At 36.6% G+C, this 18089-nt stretch overlaps 1 protein-coding gene across 5 annotated transcripts in view; it reads left to right on the top strand.

Moving 5' to 3' along the window:
* Window positions 1-3621: 3621 nt before the first annotated feature.
* Window positions 3622-18089, top strand: part of Vamp7 (vesicle associated membrane protein 7) — a 31976-nt gene continuing 17508 nt past the window's right edge. Inside the window, exons 1-5 of one of the 5 annotated variants that reach the window (XM_048336018.1) lie at window positions 3624-3749; window positions 8800-8897; window positions 10119-10210; window positions 14915-14972; window positions 17818-17955. In XM_048336018.1, the coding sequence (XP_048191975.1) occupies window positions 10182-10210; window positions 14915-14972; window positions 17818-17955 (225 nt within the window). In that variant the 5' untranslated portion in view covers window positions 3624-3749; window positions 8800-8897; window positions 10119-10181. Of the gene's footprint in view, window positions 3750-8799; window positions 8898-10118; window positions 10276-14914; window positions 14973-17817; window positions 17956-18089 lie in introns of all 5 variants that reach the window. The other 4 variants (XM_048336016.1, XM_048336019.1, XM_048336020.1 and 1 more) reach the window with 4 other exon arrangements.

The following is an 18089-nucleotide window of genomic DNA, read 5'->3' as shown; positions in this document are numbered from 1 at the left end:
ATGCTGGCTGAACAATCATTCTCAAGCACCAACTAAATCAAGGTTGGTTGTAATTCATGTTACATCTCTTCCTAATTTTGTAACCTTTATCAAGACCAAGATCAGATTTTTCAGATGCACAAGTGGTTCAGATTGTTTGAACTGTCAGCTCTGTAATTCCAAGCTTAGCATCTGTAGGAATGGAAATGGCAATCCAAGTATTTATTTCATCAATACAACTTATTTATAATCATCAATTCTTTGGTGATTTTGAAGAAATAGTAATAGGAATTCCAAATTTGAAATTGTACAGCTGTTCAGATGGTTCTGCAGTTTCTTGGAAACTGTTCAACATATCTGGAAAATTACATATTTGGAAAATTACATATTTATTGGCATGCTAAAAAGCCAAATAATTTTAGTGGTAAAAAAACATTAATAGTCATTTCAATCTTCTTCTTGAATTCTGTACTGGTTTTCCATTACAATTAAAATCCAAGTTCATTCTCCTGGATTTCATAATTCTGCAAGACCTCTTGTCCATAGCAAAGCAAGAGGGAACACACCCCCAAACATAGAGAGCTGGTGTATAGATTGTAATGTGGCAAGAAATTTGATAAATTTGTAGGGCAGAAAGACAAATGTGCTTTCTTTTTTGCTATTCCTTCTGAACTGCCAGTAGGCTCCCATCACACTAGCCTTATTTATGTTCCTTTTTATCTTCTTGTGGGTAATTCCTTTTTCACCTTCAGATTTGGACATAAATGTTATACCTTCAGGAAGGCCTTCCTTATTTTCCTAATATAAGGGCTTGTGTTGAAGATACACATTTTGGAATATGGATGAGATTACTTTTGGAGAAAATATGAAGTAATAAGAATAGACTCCACAGGAGCTCTCATAGAGATCAAGGGATTATTGAAGAATCAACTCAGATGATTATGGAAGCTATAAATCTATCTTATGCAACCAGATATCCTAGGATAACACTAAGTCAGTTTGCCTGAGAACCATAGTAGCCATTGGTATAAAAACCCACTCTGAGTGAAGGAGATGAAATGTCCCAACTCCAGCTATTAGGTGGTCAAAAGGAACAATTTTCTCATTTTCCTTTTGTTATATCTTTGTCTTCAGTTAGCTGGATGATGCTATTCACATTGTGGGAGGGCTACCTATTTTGCTGAGTTTTACTCTCTAATTTTTCAAATTCAAATGGTAATATCATCCCCAAACATACTCACAAACACACCTAAAGATAATCTTTAATCTTGGCACCTTGTGGCACAATCAAGTTGATAACAAATTAACTATCACAGTTACCCTATAGGAATAGGATTGAATGCAGTGTGTGGGCATGGGTGGGGGAAGTAAGACCTAAAGCAAAAGAGGTAGATAAAGATCATACTATGAATGGTCTTGAATTCTGCAGGATATAAGACTAGTTATATTATTTCTGATCTACAGTACCAAATTCATTTTTGTCACAATTCTATGAATGTGCTTCAGTTTGTATAAAGTTCCATCTAAAGGCAGACATAATAACCACAGTATGGTATACCATACTTAGAGTACTACTACTGTTATTGTACCTTATGATTAGTACTATATTCTTGGTATGCATTGGAGAACACTGATAAATCAAGAAGACTAACGAACAAAATATATAATCCTTTGCCATCTTTTCTTTTTTTTCTGTCTAAATAGACTAATAAATGCTAGTCATCATTATTATCTAATGAAAGACAATGAGTGGCAAGCACAATGTTTGTTCAGTAATACTTCTTCTTTTCAGTCTGGCTCTACTTTTCACTAATCACTGTGACAATCTTTGAAGATAGTCACTATTACTATGCTCGTTTTAAAGATGAGAAACCTGAGGCTTAATGAGATGAAATTTTTAGGAGATGGAATTAATATAGCTTGTTATTGTCTATCTGTGAAAGTTGGGGGAATATACACATTCAAAATAATACCCAGCTTTCTGGTGTGGTCAACTGATGGAATGGTTGGCACATGGGCTTATGAAGAGATGTGCAAGCAAGCTAGGGGACAGTGGAAATGTATTGTCAATTGGGAGTGCTTTTAAGTTTTAGGTACCTGAAATGTTATAGGTCCATTTATCATTAGCTAATTGGAGTTAATTATCTATTCAGAGTCAAACACAACCCTGGAGTTGTGACTGGGGTTGCTATATGTGGGAAACATCAATATATAGAAGTAAACTAAAGCAATGGAAAGGGTTAAGATCACCAGGAAGTGTGTGAAGAGTAAGAAAACACGTAAGTATAGGGAAGAGCCTTATAGAACAGGAACATTTCAAAGGAAAATGAGCTGTCACAGAAGCAGAAGGGAAACCTGGAGAGTGTAGTGTCTTGGGAAAAACTAGAGAGAAAGAACTTTCTTGCAGAGTTGAAATGTAGTAATGGATTAAACTTTACAGAGTATAGTGATGGTTTAATTTTAGAGAAAAGGGGGTTTTTAAAAAGTATTTTTTTTTTTTTTGCCAGTCCTGGGCCTTGGACTCAGGGCTTGAGCACTGTCCCTGGCTTCTTTTTGCTCAAGGCTAGCACTCTGCCACTTGAGCCACAGCGCCCCTTCTGGCCGTTTTCTGTGTATGTGGTGCTGGGGGATTGAACCCAGGGCCTCATGTAAAGGAGGCAAGCACTCTTGCCACTAGGCCATATCCCCAGCCCCTTAAAATGTATTTTGAGAATTGTGGAATAGAGAGATGGGAGAATGACCACTAGCTTAAGTATGTGTCTGGCAACAGGCTGTCTTAATGTGGCTGAGAAAGGTTACTCTAGTATATTTCAGATGAAAAGTTTTGACCATCTTTTTTTTTTTTGGCCAGTCCTGGGCCTTGGACTCAGGGCCTGAGCACTGTCCCTGGCTTCTTCCCGCTCAAGGCTAGCACTCTGCCACTTGAGCCACAGCGCCGCTTCTGGCCGTTTTCTGTATATGTGGTGCTGGGGAATCGAACCTAGGGCCTCGTGTATCCGAGGCAGGCACTCTTGCCACTAGGCTATATCCCCAGCCCTTGACCATCTTTTAATGCTGACAATAAACAGCAAGAAAACAGGGAGCCTGTGAGGAATGATAACAAAGAGGGCTCATCAGAAGATCTATACTGATTAGGTAAGAGGGAATAGGGATTTAGGGGAGAGGATTTAGATCAAAAGAAAGAAGCTGTAAATAACAACAACAATAATAACAGAACGGGAGAAATGATAATGAAGGGTACAGGCAAGTTGGCAATTTTCCTGGTGGAAATAGAGGGAGTTCCAGTCAGATAACTTCTATATTGTCTATGAAGTAACAGGCAACATTACTTGCAGTGAAAGACAGAGGGTGATGGCTGAGAAAGCTCATCATTTACCTATTTGACTCAATTCTGGTAGAGTCTTTATTTACGCTTGCATTCTGTCGTTTTCCAGAAGCATCCTATACCATTTGCTCTTGTTTATAACAGGAGTTGTTGACCCGAAGAGTGACAGGCCCGGCAAGTAGGCAGCGGTAACTACAACTCCCATAATGCAGTGAGGTTCGTGGACTGGTGGGTAGTTGGGAATATGTCGTTCCCGCCCTGCCGCCTGTTCCCATTGGAGGAGCGCTCACACTCCCAGGAGGCCATACGTAGTGGGTGGGGGCGCTTTATGCGGAAGTCAGCCTGTTCAGTTCTGTCCTCCTCTGGGTGAGCGCTGCTGGCGACCCTGGGCCGATCAGTGACCCTCGTTCACGAGCCCGTGTGCCCTCAGAGTGTGCCTGGACAGGTAAGTAGAACGCGACATTTACTGCGGGAAACGAGGGGCGACGACGGAGAGAAGGCGGAGGTATAGACTTAAAGGTGCTGGGGTGGAAGCAGAGTAAGGGTGACTTGGGTTTCTCAGATGTCGACAATTTGAATTGCAGAGCAAGTCCAGTTTGGGCAAAGTGCGTTCGTGTATGCCACTGAAAAGGCCTATAGTTATAGTGTCAGAACGCGTCACTTAAGTTGTCATTACAGGATGGGAAAATGTTAACTTTCACTCTTTGGTGTTCTATTAGACCTTTCTAAAGCATTTGAATCCCCCCAGATAACCAGTCTTCTAAAAATTCGTTTTGCTCTTACTCGGTGACATCACTTTGTACTACACTCTGCCTTCTACTTCTACTTGTGACAGCTTGTGTTCCTTTTCGAGTTCTAGCACCCCACATCTTCTTCCACCTCCTAATATTGATATTGTTCTTTCTTCAGTTTCAGTAGGGATTATATTTCCACTCAGATCTGTAGAGGCATCTGATGTGTATGTTATTATTTTTATTGATAGCCAATAGCTACCAAATTGATCCTGTACTTGGCTTTTTGGTAAATACATCTTCATCTCCTGTAACTCTCACAGTGATTGAATCCTTTTCTTCCTATCTTAATTGTTTTCAATCACCTCTAGTACCAGTTTCCCACATTTGATCCCAGAGGATGCTGTTATGTGTGAAACATTCCCTTTGAATAGCTAATGTGGGGAGCAAGTCTACTTTGTATGCATACAGAGTACTTTTAAACAGCTAATATATACTAGACACTTTTTTTAAGTATAGGGAATACAGCTAGTTGTAAGTAAGACAAAGGAGCACACAATTGTCAGGAATTTATGTGTCCAGATGGGAAGGATAAACAGGAACAATCAATATGTTATATGTTGTTTAATGGAAAATTTTAAAGGACGGTTGACTTGACAGGATTGAATTCTATGCTGAGAACATCAGAGGGATTGGGTGAGGTCTCAGAGTATTGTTCATAAAGAATATTTGTGATACCAACACAAATTGTAAGTTCACTTTTCATGAGCATTTTTCTCATAGCTGTGTTCTTAGTTTTTATGCTTGCTCCAAGATTATTGCATCACAATTTGAAGTTTAGATGTAATTTGCCCATTTCCTTCTAATAGCCACAAAGATTTGGGGATTGGATTACTAACTGCTTAACTGCCTTATTTAAATAAGGGAGATAGTTTAGTAGTGAAATTGTTCTTACCAAACCTTACTAATTATAAAGTTATCTGCCATTTATACTATGTTTAAGACCAAAACACATTCAGTATTCACTCATTCACTCATGTACTCAACAAATATTCAGGTGGTATTATATGCTACTCACTGTGCTGAACACTGAGAAAACAGTGAGGGTAAAACAAGTACTTTGTCCTTTCTTCTAAGGAGAACTAATGCTAACTTATACAGAGGAAACTGCTAATATACAGGTAACACCTTCATTCTCCTTTATCCAAAGTAAGATAACCACAGAATTTTAAGAAATCTGAACAACTGTGGACATTCTTAGGTTATTTATTCCTTATGAGTTATTGTATTTGTTTTTTGTCTGTTTCTTGTGTACTTTGGCTTTCTTGAGCACAGAAGTCCTTTATATCCCAACTTTATATCTCCAGTGTATCCTGCTTGGCTGTCATATACTAAATCCATGGTATATGTGTTTGGAACTGAAATAGAAATAGACTCTCTTTGAACAAATTGAAATGACTTAGTTTACATATTAGGCTAGTTTATTTACCTATCTTAGGTTCTCACTTCTGTGTCTTCTATCATTCTATTACCTCCTTAGAAAATGAGTTCCTATTTCTTTCCTCAGGATCTCATGCACCTCTTCATTAAATGGGCCATTTAATCTAATAGTACATTCATGGAAAAAGTTGCCTGTTTTGTCAGTTCTATGAGGCATTTTTGGTTGCAAGAGCTAATGTAAACCAACCCTTTTCAGAAATACATATAATGGGGGCTGGAAATATGGCCTAGTGGCAAGAGTGCTTACTTTGTATACATGAAGCCCTGGGTTCGATTCCCCAGCACCCCATATATAGAAAAAGCTGGAAGTGACACTGTGGCTCAAGTGGCAGAGTGCTTGCCTTAAGTAAAAAGAAGCCAGGGACAGTGCTCAGGCCCTGAGTCCAAGTCCCAGGACTGGCAAAAAAAAGAAATACATATAATGGTACACAATGACTCCTTTGGATATTATATTGATTATTACCATGTACTCTATGAGTTAAATTATTTTTCTTCCTTTAAAGGTTGTGCAATCTTTGTATATCACATCAAGATGTAATTTTGTTTTTCCTTAGTAAAAATGAATCTTTGAATATTTACTTTTAAGTATGAAGTAATTTACATGTTAATTGTTATTATGCCACAATATTATTTTCAAAATGTTATATGAAAGTCTCAATTTTTAAAATGCAAGTCTTATTCCATGCAGATATCTTTCAATTTTAAATTGTCACTACTAAGAAAAATTTTGGTTTTTAAAATCAATTGAAAACAATGGAAACATGAGAGTGTATAAACTATCATAATTTTAGGGTGTGTCAACCTAAGATCAATCAGACATGCTTTCAGGACATTCAAAATTAAACACTGGCATTTTGGGGGATTTCTTTAAAACTGTGCTTTAATAAACTTGAATGCAAATGCAGAACTGAATTTTATACCGTTTGTATTTGGAAGGTATACATTAGATGATCCACAACAGTTTTATAACCTTTTTAATATTATAGTAATATAGGACTTAAAAAATTCTCAGGTCACATGTGTTGAGAAACACTCAAGACTTGGTCTTTTTCACCTACTCAGTTCCCTGAAACTAGTTTCAACCTCTAGTGAAGTGTTTATCCAAATATTTGTATCATTCCTTTGGTATTACTAAATATTTCATACAGGTAATCTCTTACAAATGGATATATTTTGAAAGTTTCTTTTTAAGCTTTTTGTTTGAAGCTTTTAATGTATTTCCCTGTATAAATAACACTTTACTAAAGGACATTTCAGTTTTTATGCCAGTTAATTGCTCCTTATTAACTTTTAGTAAAATCCAAAATCTCCCCCACACTGTAATTCTACTACAAAATGTGTGTAGAATTCTCATTTGAATTCAACTACAGTATATCTTTTGGAACTGGAACTTAGCAACTGGAACAAAAATATTTTTATTTGGAAATTTAACACAGTGACCTTAAGCTGTTATAGATTACCTTTCTATCATAGAGTTCTAAGGACAGGCCTCTAATATGACTGAAGGAAAAGATAGCATAAAGGTTTGGGGAAGAAAGGAAATTTAGGAACTACTTTTACCTTAAAAAAAAAAACAACACCAAAAAACCCTCTTTATATTTATTGTTCCTGGTTTTACTCTGAGGTGGCCATATTCTATATGAACTTGAAAATTGCTGTAATATTTTCTTCTTTTCTCATGCTAAATATTTCTTGTTCTGTGTGTGTGTGTGTGTGTGTGTGTGTGTGTGTGTGTGTGTGTGTGTGTGGTGTTATTGCTCTGCTTTCTCACTTATGGCTGGCATTCTACCACTTGAGCCATACCTCCAGTTCTAGCTTTTGGCTGGTTAATAGAAGATAAGATTCTTGTGGATTTGTTTGCCTGGGCTGGTTCCAAACTTTAATCCTCAGATCTTAGCCTCCTGAGCAGCTAGGATTATAGGCATGAACCACTGGCACCCAGCTTCTAGCCATTCTTGATGGTATAAACTAATGGTTGCTAACCCATTCTGTCTCCCTTCTGTCCAATCTTGAGATACTCAGAATTGAATTCAGTATTACACATGTATTCTAAGCAGCACAGACTTGAATGTCAGTAGTACTTAAGGAGATCGAGGCACTTTAAATCTTACTGTGATTTAACATTATGGAAGCATTTTGGGCACATACTTCATGTCCTTGATTTGTCATGAATTTGTGGTCTGCTAAAACTATAGATTTTTCTGCTGGGCACCAGTGGCACACACCTGTAATCCTAGCTACTCAGGAGGCTGAGATCTGAGGATCATGGTTGAAAGCAATCCTGTGCAGGAAAGTCCATGTTTTTTTATTTCCACTAAACTAACATAAGGAAGTGTTGCTCAAGTAGGAGAGTGCTAGACATGAGCAAAAAAGCTAAGAGGTAACATCCAAGTCCTTAGTTCAAGCCTGAACTTGAATAGATTTTTCTATATTGTAAAACTTAATTTTCTTGGAACTGCACGGGAACTAAGACTGCTACTTTTTCATCTTTTTGTCTGGATGACCAAAAGATTTCTTTCATGTTCTGTGTGTGTGTGCGTGCGCGTGTGCGCCCGTGTGTGTGTGTGTGTGTGTGTGTGTGTGTACTTGATGTTTCTTTGTCTCCAGATAATGGGATTCTTCCTTATTATAAAATTGCAGTGACTGTTTTATAGTTCTTCATTTTTATCATAAACAAACATAGCTAGCCCCTGACACTTGTTTCCTTTTGAAGCTTTCTTTCCCTTTGTCCTCTGGGCTACCATACTTTCTTGTGGATTCAGTTTTATTATCAACACTTTTCTCTACAAAGTTCATCTTCAGATAAGTCATATTTAAAATAGTCGGTACAGAAGAATTCATCTGTGGATAAAAAGAGTTTATAATCCCTTAGGGAAATCAGTATTTAGTGGCAAAATAGTGAGTCAACGGAAAAATAGAAAAGTCATCAAAAAATGTAGGAGTATTTGTTTCAGGAAGAAAGATTGATCAAGGGTGTTCACAGTTCCTGGAAGTCAAGAGGGGTGAAAATAAATAAATGACCACTGTATGTTATAGCACAGTAGCATTGGTGATTTAAGGAAGCATCTTATTGTGGAGCAGTAAGAGGAAAAGCCAGAGTATAGTAAGTTGAAGGAAGTAGAAAAGCAGGATAATGTATATACAAGAGACTAAGAAATATAATCATATCCAGAGCATTATATATGGTTGAGGAAACTTTTGGTTAATGATATTAAAAAGTGCACAGTGATTTTTGAAGCTGTAACTTTCTACATATTTGTAAAGAGAATTCCAGAAAGAAGACTCTGGTGACCCAGCCTTGGAGAACAACATTTAAACAGGAATGCTGAAGAGATCTTAAGAGGAATACAGCTGAAGAGGCAGTTGAGTGCCTTCTGTTCTGTGTATTGTCTTAATTTTGTTCTGGAATTTCAGTAAGAACTCTAAATAAGAGTCCTTTGATGCTAAGCATTTTATAGCCTGCTGCTGTGTCTCACAAAGTTTAGTCATGTGAGTCATCTACATCCATACAAACTTATTTTAAATCCAGATTCCATGGCTGCACGTCAGGTTTACAGAATCAGAATTTTATGAAACTATGCCAAGAATTTGAATTTTTAGCAAGTGACTCATATTCTTCCACCCAAGATGGTTTGTATTCTCATTATAGTTTTAGAGCCACTGGTGTCATAGGTGATAATGAACATGATCAGTAATATTAGGTTGAGGAATTTATTTGTTCATCTTTGAAAGTATATGTCATTAAATGAGCAGCTAGTCTGTTATATAGTGCAAAATAACAAAACATATTCACAGCCAAACAGAAGGTAATATCTTAAACTTATGCCATATTTTAGTAATGTTTTATGAAAGCTCTTACCACATTTTATAGAACCATTTCTCTCTTGTGGAAAATTTTTACTTTCTCACTTTATTTCCATTACAGATAAAGTATTTTAGAGGTAATAAACCATATCACCATAAAATTATAGATTTTAGAGTCATACTTCCTGAGTTTAAACCATGACTCTGTTACCTCTGTAATTTGGGGAAAAATCAGTTTCCTAATCTGTAGTTGGTGTGTCACTATATGTATAATTTCATTGAATTGTTTGAATTAAATGGGTAAACAATTACAAAATACTTAAAGCAGTTCCTGTCACATCATGACCATTTAATGCAGGCTTTGTTTGAATCTCGAGTCTAATTATGTTAAACAATTTTTGTATGAGAAATTTTCAGGATGTTTCTGCTATTTATGTTCATTGCTTTTCAAAAGAGTAATACCAGTTTATGTTATAATTTGTAAAAACAATGTATTGCTGGTATGTGAATATAAGTCTGGGTTAATGTGTAAGCTTCTGGAAGACTGGGACCTTATTGTTCTTTCTTTCTTGTTGGTGCTGGAAATCAAACCCAGGCCTTTGCAGATAATAAATATGGTTTCTACCAATAAATTATACCCTCAGCTCCTATTGTCTTTTTTATTGTCATGTTTGCTGTTCAATGTCACTAGGTGAATTTTCATTAGTTATTGTTGCTTTTGAAAGATCACGTTAAAGAAATATTCTAAAATCTGTGTGTCTTTTATTTCTTTAAAATAGATTCTGAAGCCATGGCCATTCTTTTTGCTGTTGTGGCCCGGGGAACCACTATCCTGGCCAAACATGCTTGGTGTGGAGGAAACTTCCTGGAGGTGACAGAGCAGATTCTGGCTAAGATACCTTCTGAAAATAACAAACTAACGTACTCACATGGCAAGTGAGTTCTGATCTGCATGTGGTAGAGGGAAGAAAGGAATTTAGTTGCAATCATAGCTCCAGAAAAGTAGAAAGCAAGCTTTTAGGTAGATTAATTTGACTGAGCTGACAAATCAGTTACTTTTACCAACTTAGAAAACAGCTTATAAACTTATGGTTATTTTATTCTATTATTGAGGTGATATTATTTTAAAGGAAGATATGAAAATGTTGATGTAAAATTGACTGTACTGTAGAATTGTACGATGTAAGAAATGATAACAAAAATATAAGTATTCCATTGATCTTTTTAGGATATTAACATAGTACCTAACTATTGCTAGGCACTTTGCTTAGTGATATAGTATAATGAAAAAAATCCATAGATAAGTATAATAGAGTGGGTAGGTAGTAGGTAGGTGGGTAGCATTCTAATTAAAAGGAACAGTAGGTAGAAACTTGTGGATGTATGTAATCTTATTTAGGGATCTGTAAGTTGTTCTATGTGACCATTATTTAGGATGGTGAAGATAAAGGTAGAGAGATGGATAGCAGTAAGATCACACAGGGCCTCACAGTGTGTGTTGAGTTTGAAAGTGGGTGGAATTGCTGAGTCATAGGGAAGCTCTACCTATAGTCTTTTGAGAAACCTCCATACTGCTTTCCAGAGTGATTGAACAAGTTTACATTCCCACCAACAGTGTAGTAGAATTCCCTTTTGACCACATCCTCGCCAGCATTTATTGTTATTAGTTTTTTTGATAATGGCCATTGTAACTGTGGTGAGATAGAATCTCAGTGTTGTTTTGATTTGCATTTATTTTATGGCCAGAGAAGTTGAACATTTCTTCATGTGTCTATTGTTCATTCTTATTCCTTCTGAGAAATCTCTCATTATGTCTTTAGCCCATTTATTAATTGAGTTGTTGGTTCATTGAGGGTTTATTTTGGGTGTGGTTAATTTTTTTTCTTAGTATATTTTAGATATGAGATCCTTGTCTGATGCATAGCTGGTAAAGATTGTCTCCCATTCTATGGGCTTGCTATTTATCTTGTAAGCTATGTCCTTTGTCATGCAGAAACTCTTGAGTTTGATGCAATCTCATTATCCAGTCTTTCTTTGATTTGTTGTGATTCTGCATCTTTACTTAGGAAGTTTCAACCCATGCCTAGAAACCCTAGTGTTTCCCAGACTCCTTCCTGTAATATTTTCATAGTATCTGGCCTTACATTGAATCTTTGACTCATTTAGATTTTATTCTAGCACCACACTAAAGTGACCAGCACAACCATGTTTATTGCAGCATTGTTTACGATAGCCAAGGTATGGATTCAACCCAGATGTCCCTTGGTGGATGAATGGATCAAGAAAAGGTGTTATTAATGGAATTAATGTAATGGAATATAATGGAATTCTACTCTTCCATCAGAAAGAATGATATTGTATCATTTGTAAGGAAATAAAAAGACTTGGAAAAATTATAAGTGAAGTAAGCCATATCCAAAGAAACAGATTGCATGGCTTCCCTCATTTGTGGTAACTAGAATGTGCCCATAAATCTACAATTAAACACCCTGGAATGGTAAAAAAAAAAATACACTGGGAAATGATAAATTATATCAGTCTCTAGACAGTCATACAGTGAGAGCAAAAGAGGATATTCATAGGAGCAGATCACAAAGGCTCAATAGCCATATGCATATGATCATATAAAATTATATTTTATGAAGTAACTCCAGGAAATGGGAACAAGAGATTTTTTGTTGTTGTTTCTGCTGTTTTTGTTGTCTTTTTCCTTTTGTTAGTTTATTCATCTTGGGGAGGATAAGGGGGGGCACAGAAAAGGAGAGGGACAAACGGTGAACAATTGCAGCAGTAGTACTCACTAGACACTATGTGGAAAATGAACTGTACAACTTGTGTGGGTTGGGAACAAAAGGGCAAAACTTGGAGAGAGTGAGGGAAGGGGTGACATGGTCCAAAAAGAAATGTACTCATTACCTGACTTATATAACTATAACCCCTCTGTAATCACCTCTATAATATCCATAAAACATATTTTTAATGAGTTTGGAGGTAGGAATTTCCATTTCCCTTTTGGAAAGTGGGAAAGAATTGAAAGTTTTTAGAATATATCACCTTTTTCTTTAGAAAGATGACTCTGGTGGCTTATTGGAGGAGTCCTAACTGGGAAATCTGAATAATACCATAGAAATGACTCAACTGTCCTCATTGATGTTTAAAAGGTCTTTTGTTTCTTAATCTTTATTTTCTTAGTTCTTATGTCAAAGAGATCCATGTTACTTTCTAGGGGTAACTCCCCCTTTTTATGTATAATTTTATCTCCTCTAAGCTACTATGAGATAAAGACGCTAAGATACAAAATTAATGTATTCAGAGTCCAGAGATGAGCGGTTAAAAGTTTGCCAAGAAACGTGTAGAAGTCATTGTGTCCTAACAATGATCACATAACTGTTCCATAGCATTTTCTAAGTCTCTGTTCTGATAAGGGTGTATTAGTGGATCTACTTGTTGGAGATACTCCATCCTTTATCCTTAACTCCTGCTCTTGTTATCCAGGAAGTTCTTTCTGGTCAACTATCCTTTTCGGACATATCCAAAATGAGTGTAAGAAAATGTGTCATACTTGACAGGTTTTATATCTGCTTCCTGCAATATGGTTTGGAGGACCCAGGGCTTGCTATAAGGGTCAATCTCACTCTGTAGTGAATATGGGTATATAGTTTCTTAAGAACCTTATTAGGTTTATAGTGTGTGTTTGTGTTTCTAATTAGTTTCTAGGAAAATGGTCAAGAAAAACATGAAATCCTTTGAGAGGAATATAGGAAATATATGTTTTGCGCATAATTTTATGAGCCAGGACTTAGTAACATTGTCACATTAGCTACAAGGGAAGCTATAGAAGTTTTTCATCCTATTTTCTCCTCTACTCCCTTCCCCCTCTTTTCCCTTCTCTGGCATTGTTTTTCATTACTTGAGTCCTCAAGTTTGTTCTTCAGCCATACTTAGCAATTTATAGATCCATGGTAGTTTTTGCTCTTCCTAGCCTTTGCAACAGCTCTTAATTTTTATCAGAAGGTACTTCTCATACCTTAAGTTTTTAGAAATCTGCCATCGTCTTTCTGAATTTAGATAGTTCACCATCTACAAAGTACTTCTTGGAGTGCTTCTGTGTATGTATCTACCTACCATCTAGTTTAGCACTTGTCACCCTGTGTTATAACTTTAGTCTTGGTTGTCTCTGTCACCTGACTTTAGGCTCCTTGATGATAGGGATTACACTTTGATATTGTTTGTGGCCTTTGTACCAAGTGACTACTAAATATGTCTTAGGAGAGACTAATTTTATAGAGAAAATGATAACTCTCAGTTTGGGACATGTTATATTTAATTGTCTATGGTATGACCAATTGGATGTGTTTAATAGACTAGTGTATGTCAGACTGGAGCTCAAGAGATAGATGGTACCTAGATTTTGGTAGTCATTAGCAAATCTGGCAACATTCACCTCCAGGCTAAAATCTTTCAATGCCTGTTCATTTTCTTAAGATCATGCATAATACCATATATAAAGTATTGTATAACCTGGCATCTGCTTACATCTCTATTATCAACCCTTCAGATAATTTATTTTTCTCCGAGTTCTGTACTTAAGTCATATGAATGAATTTTACTTTCCTAGATCCATAAAATGCTAATTTATCTCTAGATCTATATGCTTCCTAGTTCCTCATTGTGGAACACTTCTTGATGATTCTTTGAATTTCATTCTCTTATTCTTCAGGTCTCAGATCAGATATCACTATTTCCAGGAAGTCTTTTCTGTTACCCTTGGGGAAATCTCTGTTACCTGTCTCCTGTACATCCCCAGACTATCATCTACTGCCTTTAACTTCATCATCATTACATTAGCTATACTATCCTGTAATTCCTTGCACTGTGATCCTCAGCAAGATAGTGATAAGTTTTTTGGATTTTTTTTTGCCAGTCCTGGTGCTTGGACTCAGGGCCTGAGCACTGTCCCTGGCTTCTTTTTGCTCAAGGCTAGCTATCTACCTCTTGAGCCAAAGTGCCACTTGTGCCTTTTTCTGTTTATGTGGTGCTTAGGAATCAAAGCCAGGGCTTTGTGCATGCTAGGGAAGCACTGTACCACTCAGCCACAATCCCAGCCCCGACATGGATAAGTTTTGCATTTTGCAATCCTCATATCTAGTATCATAATTGGATCAACGTAGATACTCAAATATTATTTAGCATTTGGTAGGAAAGGTGTTTGCTTTGATATATTAGTAAAAAGCAAGGAAAGCCATGTTGTCTATTGATACTAATTTTAATTATGTGTCCCTTGTAAGGTATCTTATTCATGTCTGAAGAGCCTAATTATTCTTTAACAGCAGTCATTTTAATGGGTAATACATGCTTTTGTTTTATGTAGTTAGGGTAGAGAACTTCTTCTCTTATTCACTCCTATTAGTTTAAGTTGAGAGAAACAGATGTATGAGGAAGGTGAGGAAGAGAATGGATTTTATTTGCATATAAAATGTTAGCATAATTGGGCTTGCCTATGCATACATACAAGATAGATGTGAAAGAGATATTGCTTTTAACCAAAGTAAGTTGTATATCTTTTATTCTGCAGTTATTTGTTTCATTACATCTGCCAAGACAGGATTGTATATCTTTGTATCACTGATGATGTAAGTAACGTGAAGGCATATTGCTATTTCATTATGTGTACTGTAAATGCAGTCAGTTCTTAAATATTTATACCTGTGGTGGGTAAAGGGGATGGAAACCTTTTGTAGCTGTTTTTTTCTGTTCTTTTCATTTGTTACATATATCTACATATGACAATCTTTTGTACTTAGATATGTGTAGATCAACTCAGTTTTTATAGTTTTAGTTTAAAATCTTGAAACTTTGGCATTTACCTGTTATATAATAAGAATTTATTATTATAATTATGATTCTTTGGGATCAAAGCTTCTCAAAAATATGACTGGAATGGTCAGTACACTCTATCATTCCTCTATTCAGTAGTTAATAAATTTTAATGTGTATAGACTTTAAAAAGAACAAAATCACAATACATTATAATCAGTAATCATGTAAACTTATAGTTTATTTTAGTTATGTGGCTTTTTTGGTAGGACTGGGGTTTGAACTCAGGGCCTTAGAATTACTAGGCAAGTGCTCTGCTGCTTATGCCATGTCCCCCATCCACTTATGTTCTGGGCTTTTTTTTCTTTAGTGTTTCTTGGCTCTAGTCTCCCAGAGCTATATAGCTTAATGATGTCATCAACAACTCTTTTCTTTCTTGTCAGTTTCCTCCCCTAGAAGTTTCCCTAATGATTGCATGGAGCTTCATGCTTGTTTATTCATGTATAAAGAAGAAGGATTGGATTCTTTAGTCTTTTTCTTTCAGTGATACTAGGGAATGAATTCAGAATTTTGCCCTTATTAGGCAGGTACTCTGCCACTTGAACCATGCCCCACAGCCCTTTTTGCTTTTAGCTAATTTTTTAATAGGGTCTCACATTTATGCCCAGGCTGGCCTCAACTGTTGATTTTCCTCTTTATGCTTCCTATGTAGTTTCGCTATCTGCTTCCCAAGTAGCTGAATTATAGGTGTGAGCCACTGTGCCTTGCCTTTGTGTTTTAGTCTCTTATTGTGGAAATACGGAAACATTTCCTGAATCTCTGTCCTCTCCTTACTTTTGAAGTGACTATCCCTTCATGTCTTACTGGCCACATACTTATTTCAGAACTGTTCTTTTAAAAGTCATGGAATTGGCACAATTGCCATAAATTAGGATCCCTAGCCTTTATTTTTGGGGGGTTTTGGTTTTGTCTTTTTTTTTTTTTTTGCTGGTCTTGGGACTTGAACTCAGGGCCTGGGCACTTTCCCTGAGCTTCTTTGTGCTCAAGGCTAGTACTTGAGCCACAGAGCCACTTCTGGCTTTTTCTGAGTAGTTTATTGAAGATAAGAGTCTCATGGACTTTCCTGCCCAGGCTGGCTTTGAACTGCAATCCTCAGGTCTCAGCCTTCTGAGTAGCTAGGATTACAGGCCAGTACATGGTCCTAAACTTTATTTTTACAGACATCTTTGTCCGCTATGGGCATGCTCCTAATGTTATTAAATTTATGAAATAGTATACATGTGATTCTAAACAAAACTGATTATGCTGAAACATGCATATTTATAATATTGAATATATTTTAAATGATACAATAATGTGTATTATTAATGTGCATTATAATGTGTATTATACTTCTTTATAAGCTCATTAACAGCACCTAGTCATGGGTCTAATAACAAACAAGTTTGAAATAGAGATGAGCATAAATGTTCTCCATATATTTATGATGGCCATGGTTTATAAGAAAGGTTTCTGTAGATGACAAAACTACTTCTTTTTTTTTTTTTTGGCCAGTCCTGGGCCTTGGACTCAGGGCCTGAGCACTGTCCCTGGCTTCTTCCCGCTCAAGGCTAGCATTCTGCCACTTGAGCCACAGCGCCGCTTCTGGCTGTTTTCTGTATATGTGGTGCTGGGGAATCGAACCTAGGGCCTCGTGTATCCGAGGCAGGCACTCTTGCCACTAGGCTATATCCCCAGCCCCACAAAACTACTTCTTAATACACCTCTGGTTTATTACCTACATTTACAGTTGAAAGGAAAAAAATTTTTTTTCAGCAGTACTGGGGTTTGAACTCAGGGCCCCATGCTTGGTAGGCAGGATCTACAAGTTGAAGCCAGGACTTACCCCACTTTGCTTTAATTGTTTTTTAAATAAAGTCTTTCTTTTTTGCGTAAGTCCAACATTAGACCATTGTCCTCCTATATATGCCCTGTGTGTAGCTGGGATCACATAAATGAGCAACCATGCGTGTTATTTGTTGAAATAGGAGTCTGCTAACTTTTGCCCATGCTGGCCTTGCACCATTATCCTCTTCATCTCTGCCTCCTAAGAAACTTTGATTACAGCTATAAGCCACTACACTTTGCTGTGGTTGACAATTAAGTTAAAGACAGTGAAAATAACAAGGCAATTTTTTGTCTTAAGAACAAAACCTTTTCAAATGTGTTACCATTATTGGCAAATATCAATTCCAAATTCCTTACCTTCAGCTTCTTGAGAAGCTGAATAACCCAGGTACCATTACCTTCAGTTGGTAATAACCAGACATGTTTGGATTTTACTCTTGTCTCTTTCATTTACTAGATGTTTGACATTTGGCAAGTTAGCTACCTTTTCAAAGTCTTTGCTTCTTTATCTAGAAAATGGAATTAGTCCTAGTTCCTCCTCATAGAGTCATTGCTCAGTATCCATTATCCTGCTTATACTGTTGTTAATCCATGGCATATTTATTTACTGTGTAAGTATGAATTCTGTGTTGTTTACTTTTTTAGGATTTTTAAAAAAATTTTTATTGCCAAACTGATATACAGAGCGGTTACAGTTTCATACGTTAGGCATTGGATACATTTCTTGTACTGTTTGTTACCTCCTCCCTCACTCCCCCCTCCCCCCTTTTTTAGGATTTTGAACGTTCCAGAGCCTTCAATTTTCTGAATGAAGTAAAGAAAAGGTTTCAGACTACTTATGGCTCAAGAGCACAGACAGCACTTCCATATGCCATGAATAGTGAGTTCTCAAGTGTTTTGGCTGCACAATTGGTAAGCTGTTTCTCAGGATACAGTATTTTGATTCATGTTTTCTTTATTACCTTGAATCACTATGAATACAGAGGGTCCTGACCTGCAGTACACTTTTCTTATTGTTTTACCATAAGTCAACATAATGAAATTTG

This window comes from Perognathus longimembris, chromosome 28 (genome assembly GCF_023159225.1).
Source record: "Perognathus longimembris pacificus isolate PPM17 chromosome 28, ASM2315922v1, whole genome shotgun sequence".
Classification (NCBI taxonomy): Eukaryota; Metazoa; Chordata; class Mammalia; order Rodentia; family Heteromyidae; genus Perognathus; species Perognathus longimembris.
The sequence above is the reverse complement of the archived record's forward strand: the minus strand, read 5'-3'. Positions and strand labels throughout refer to the sequence as shown.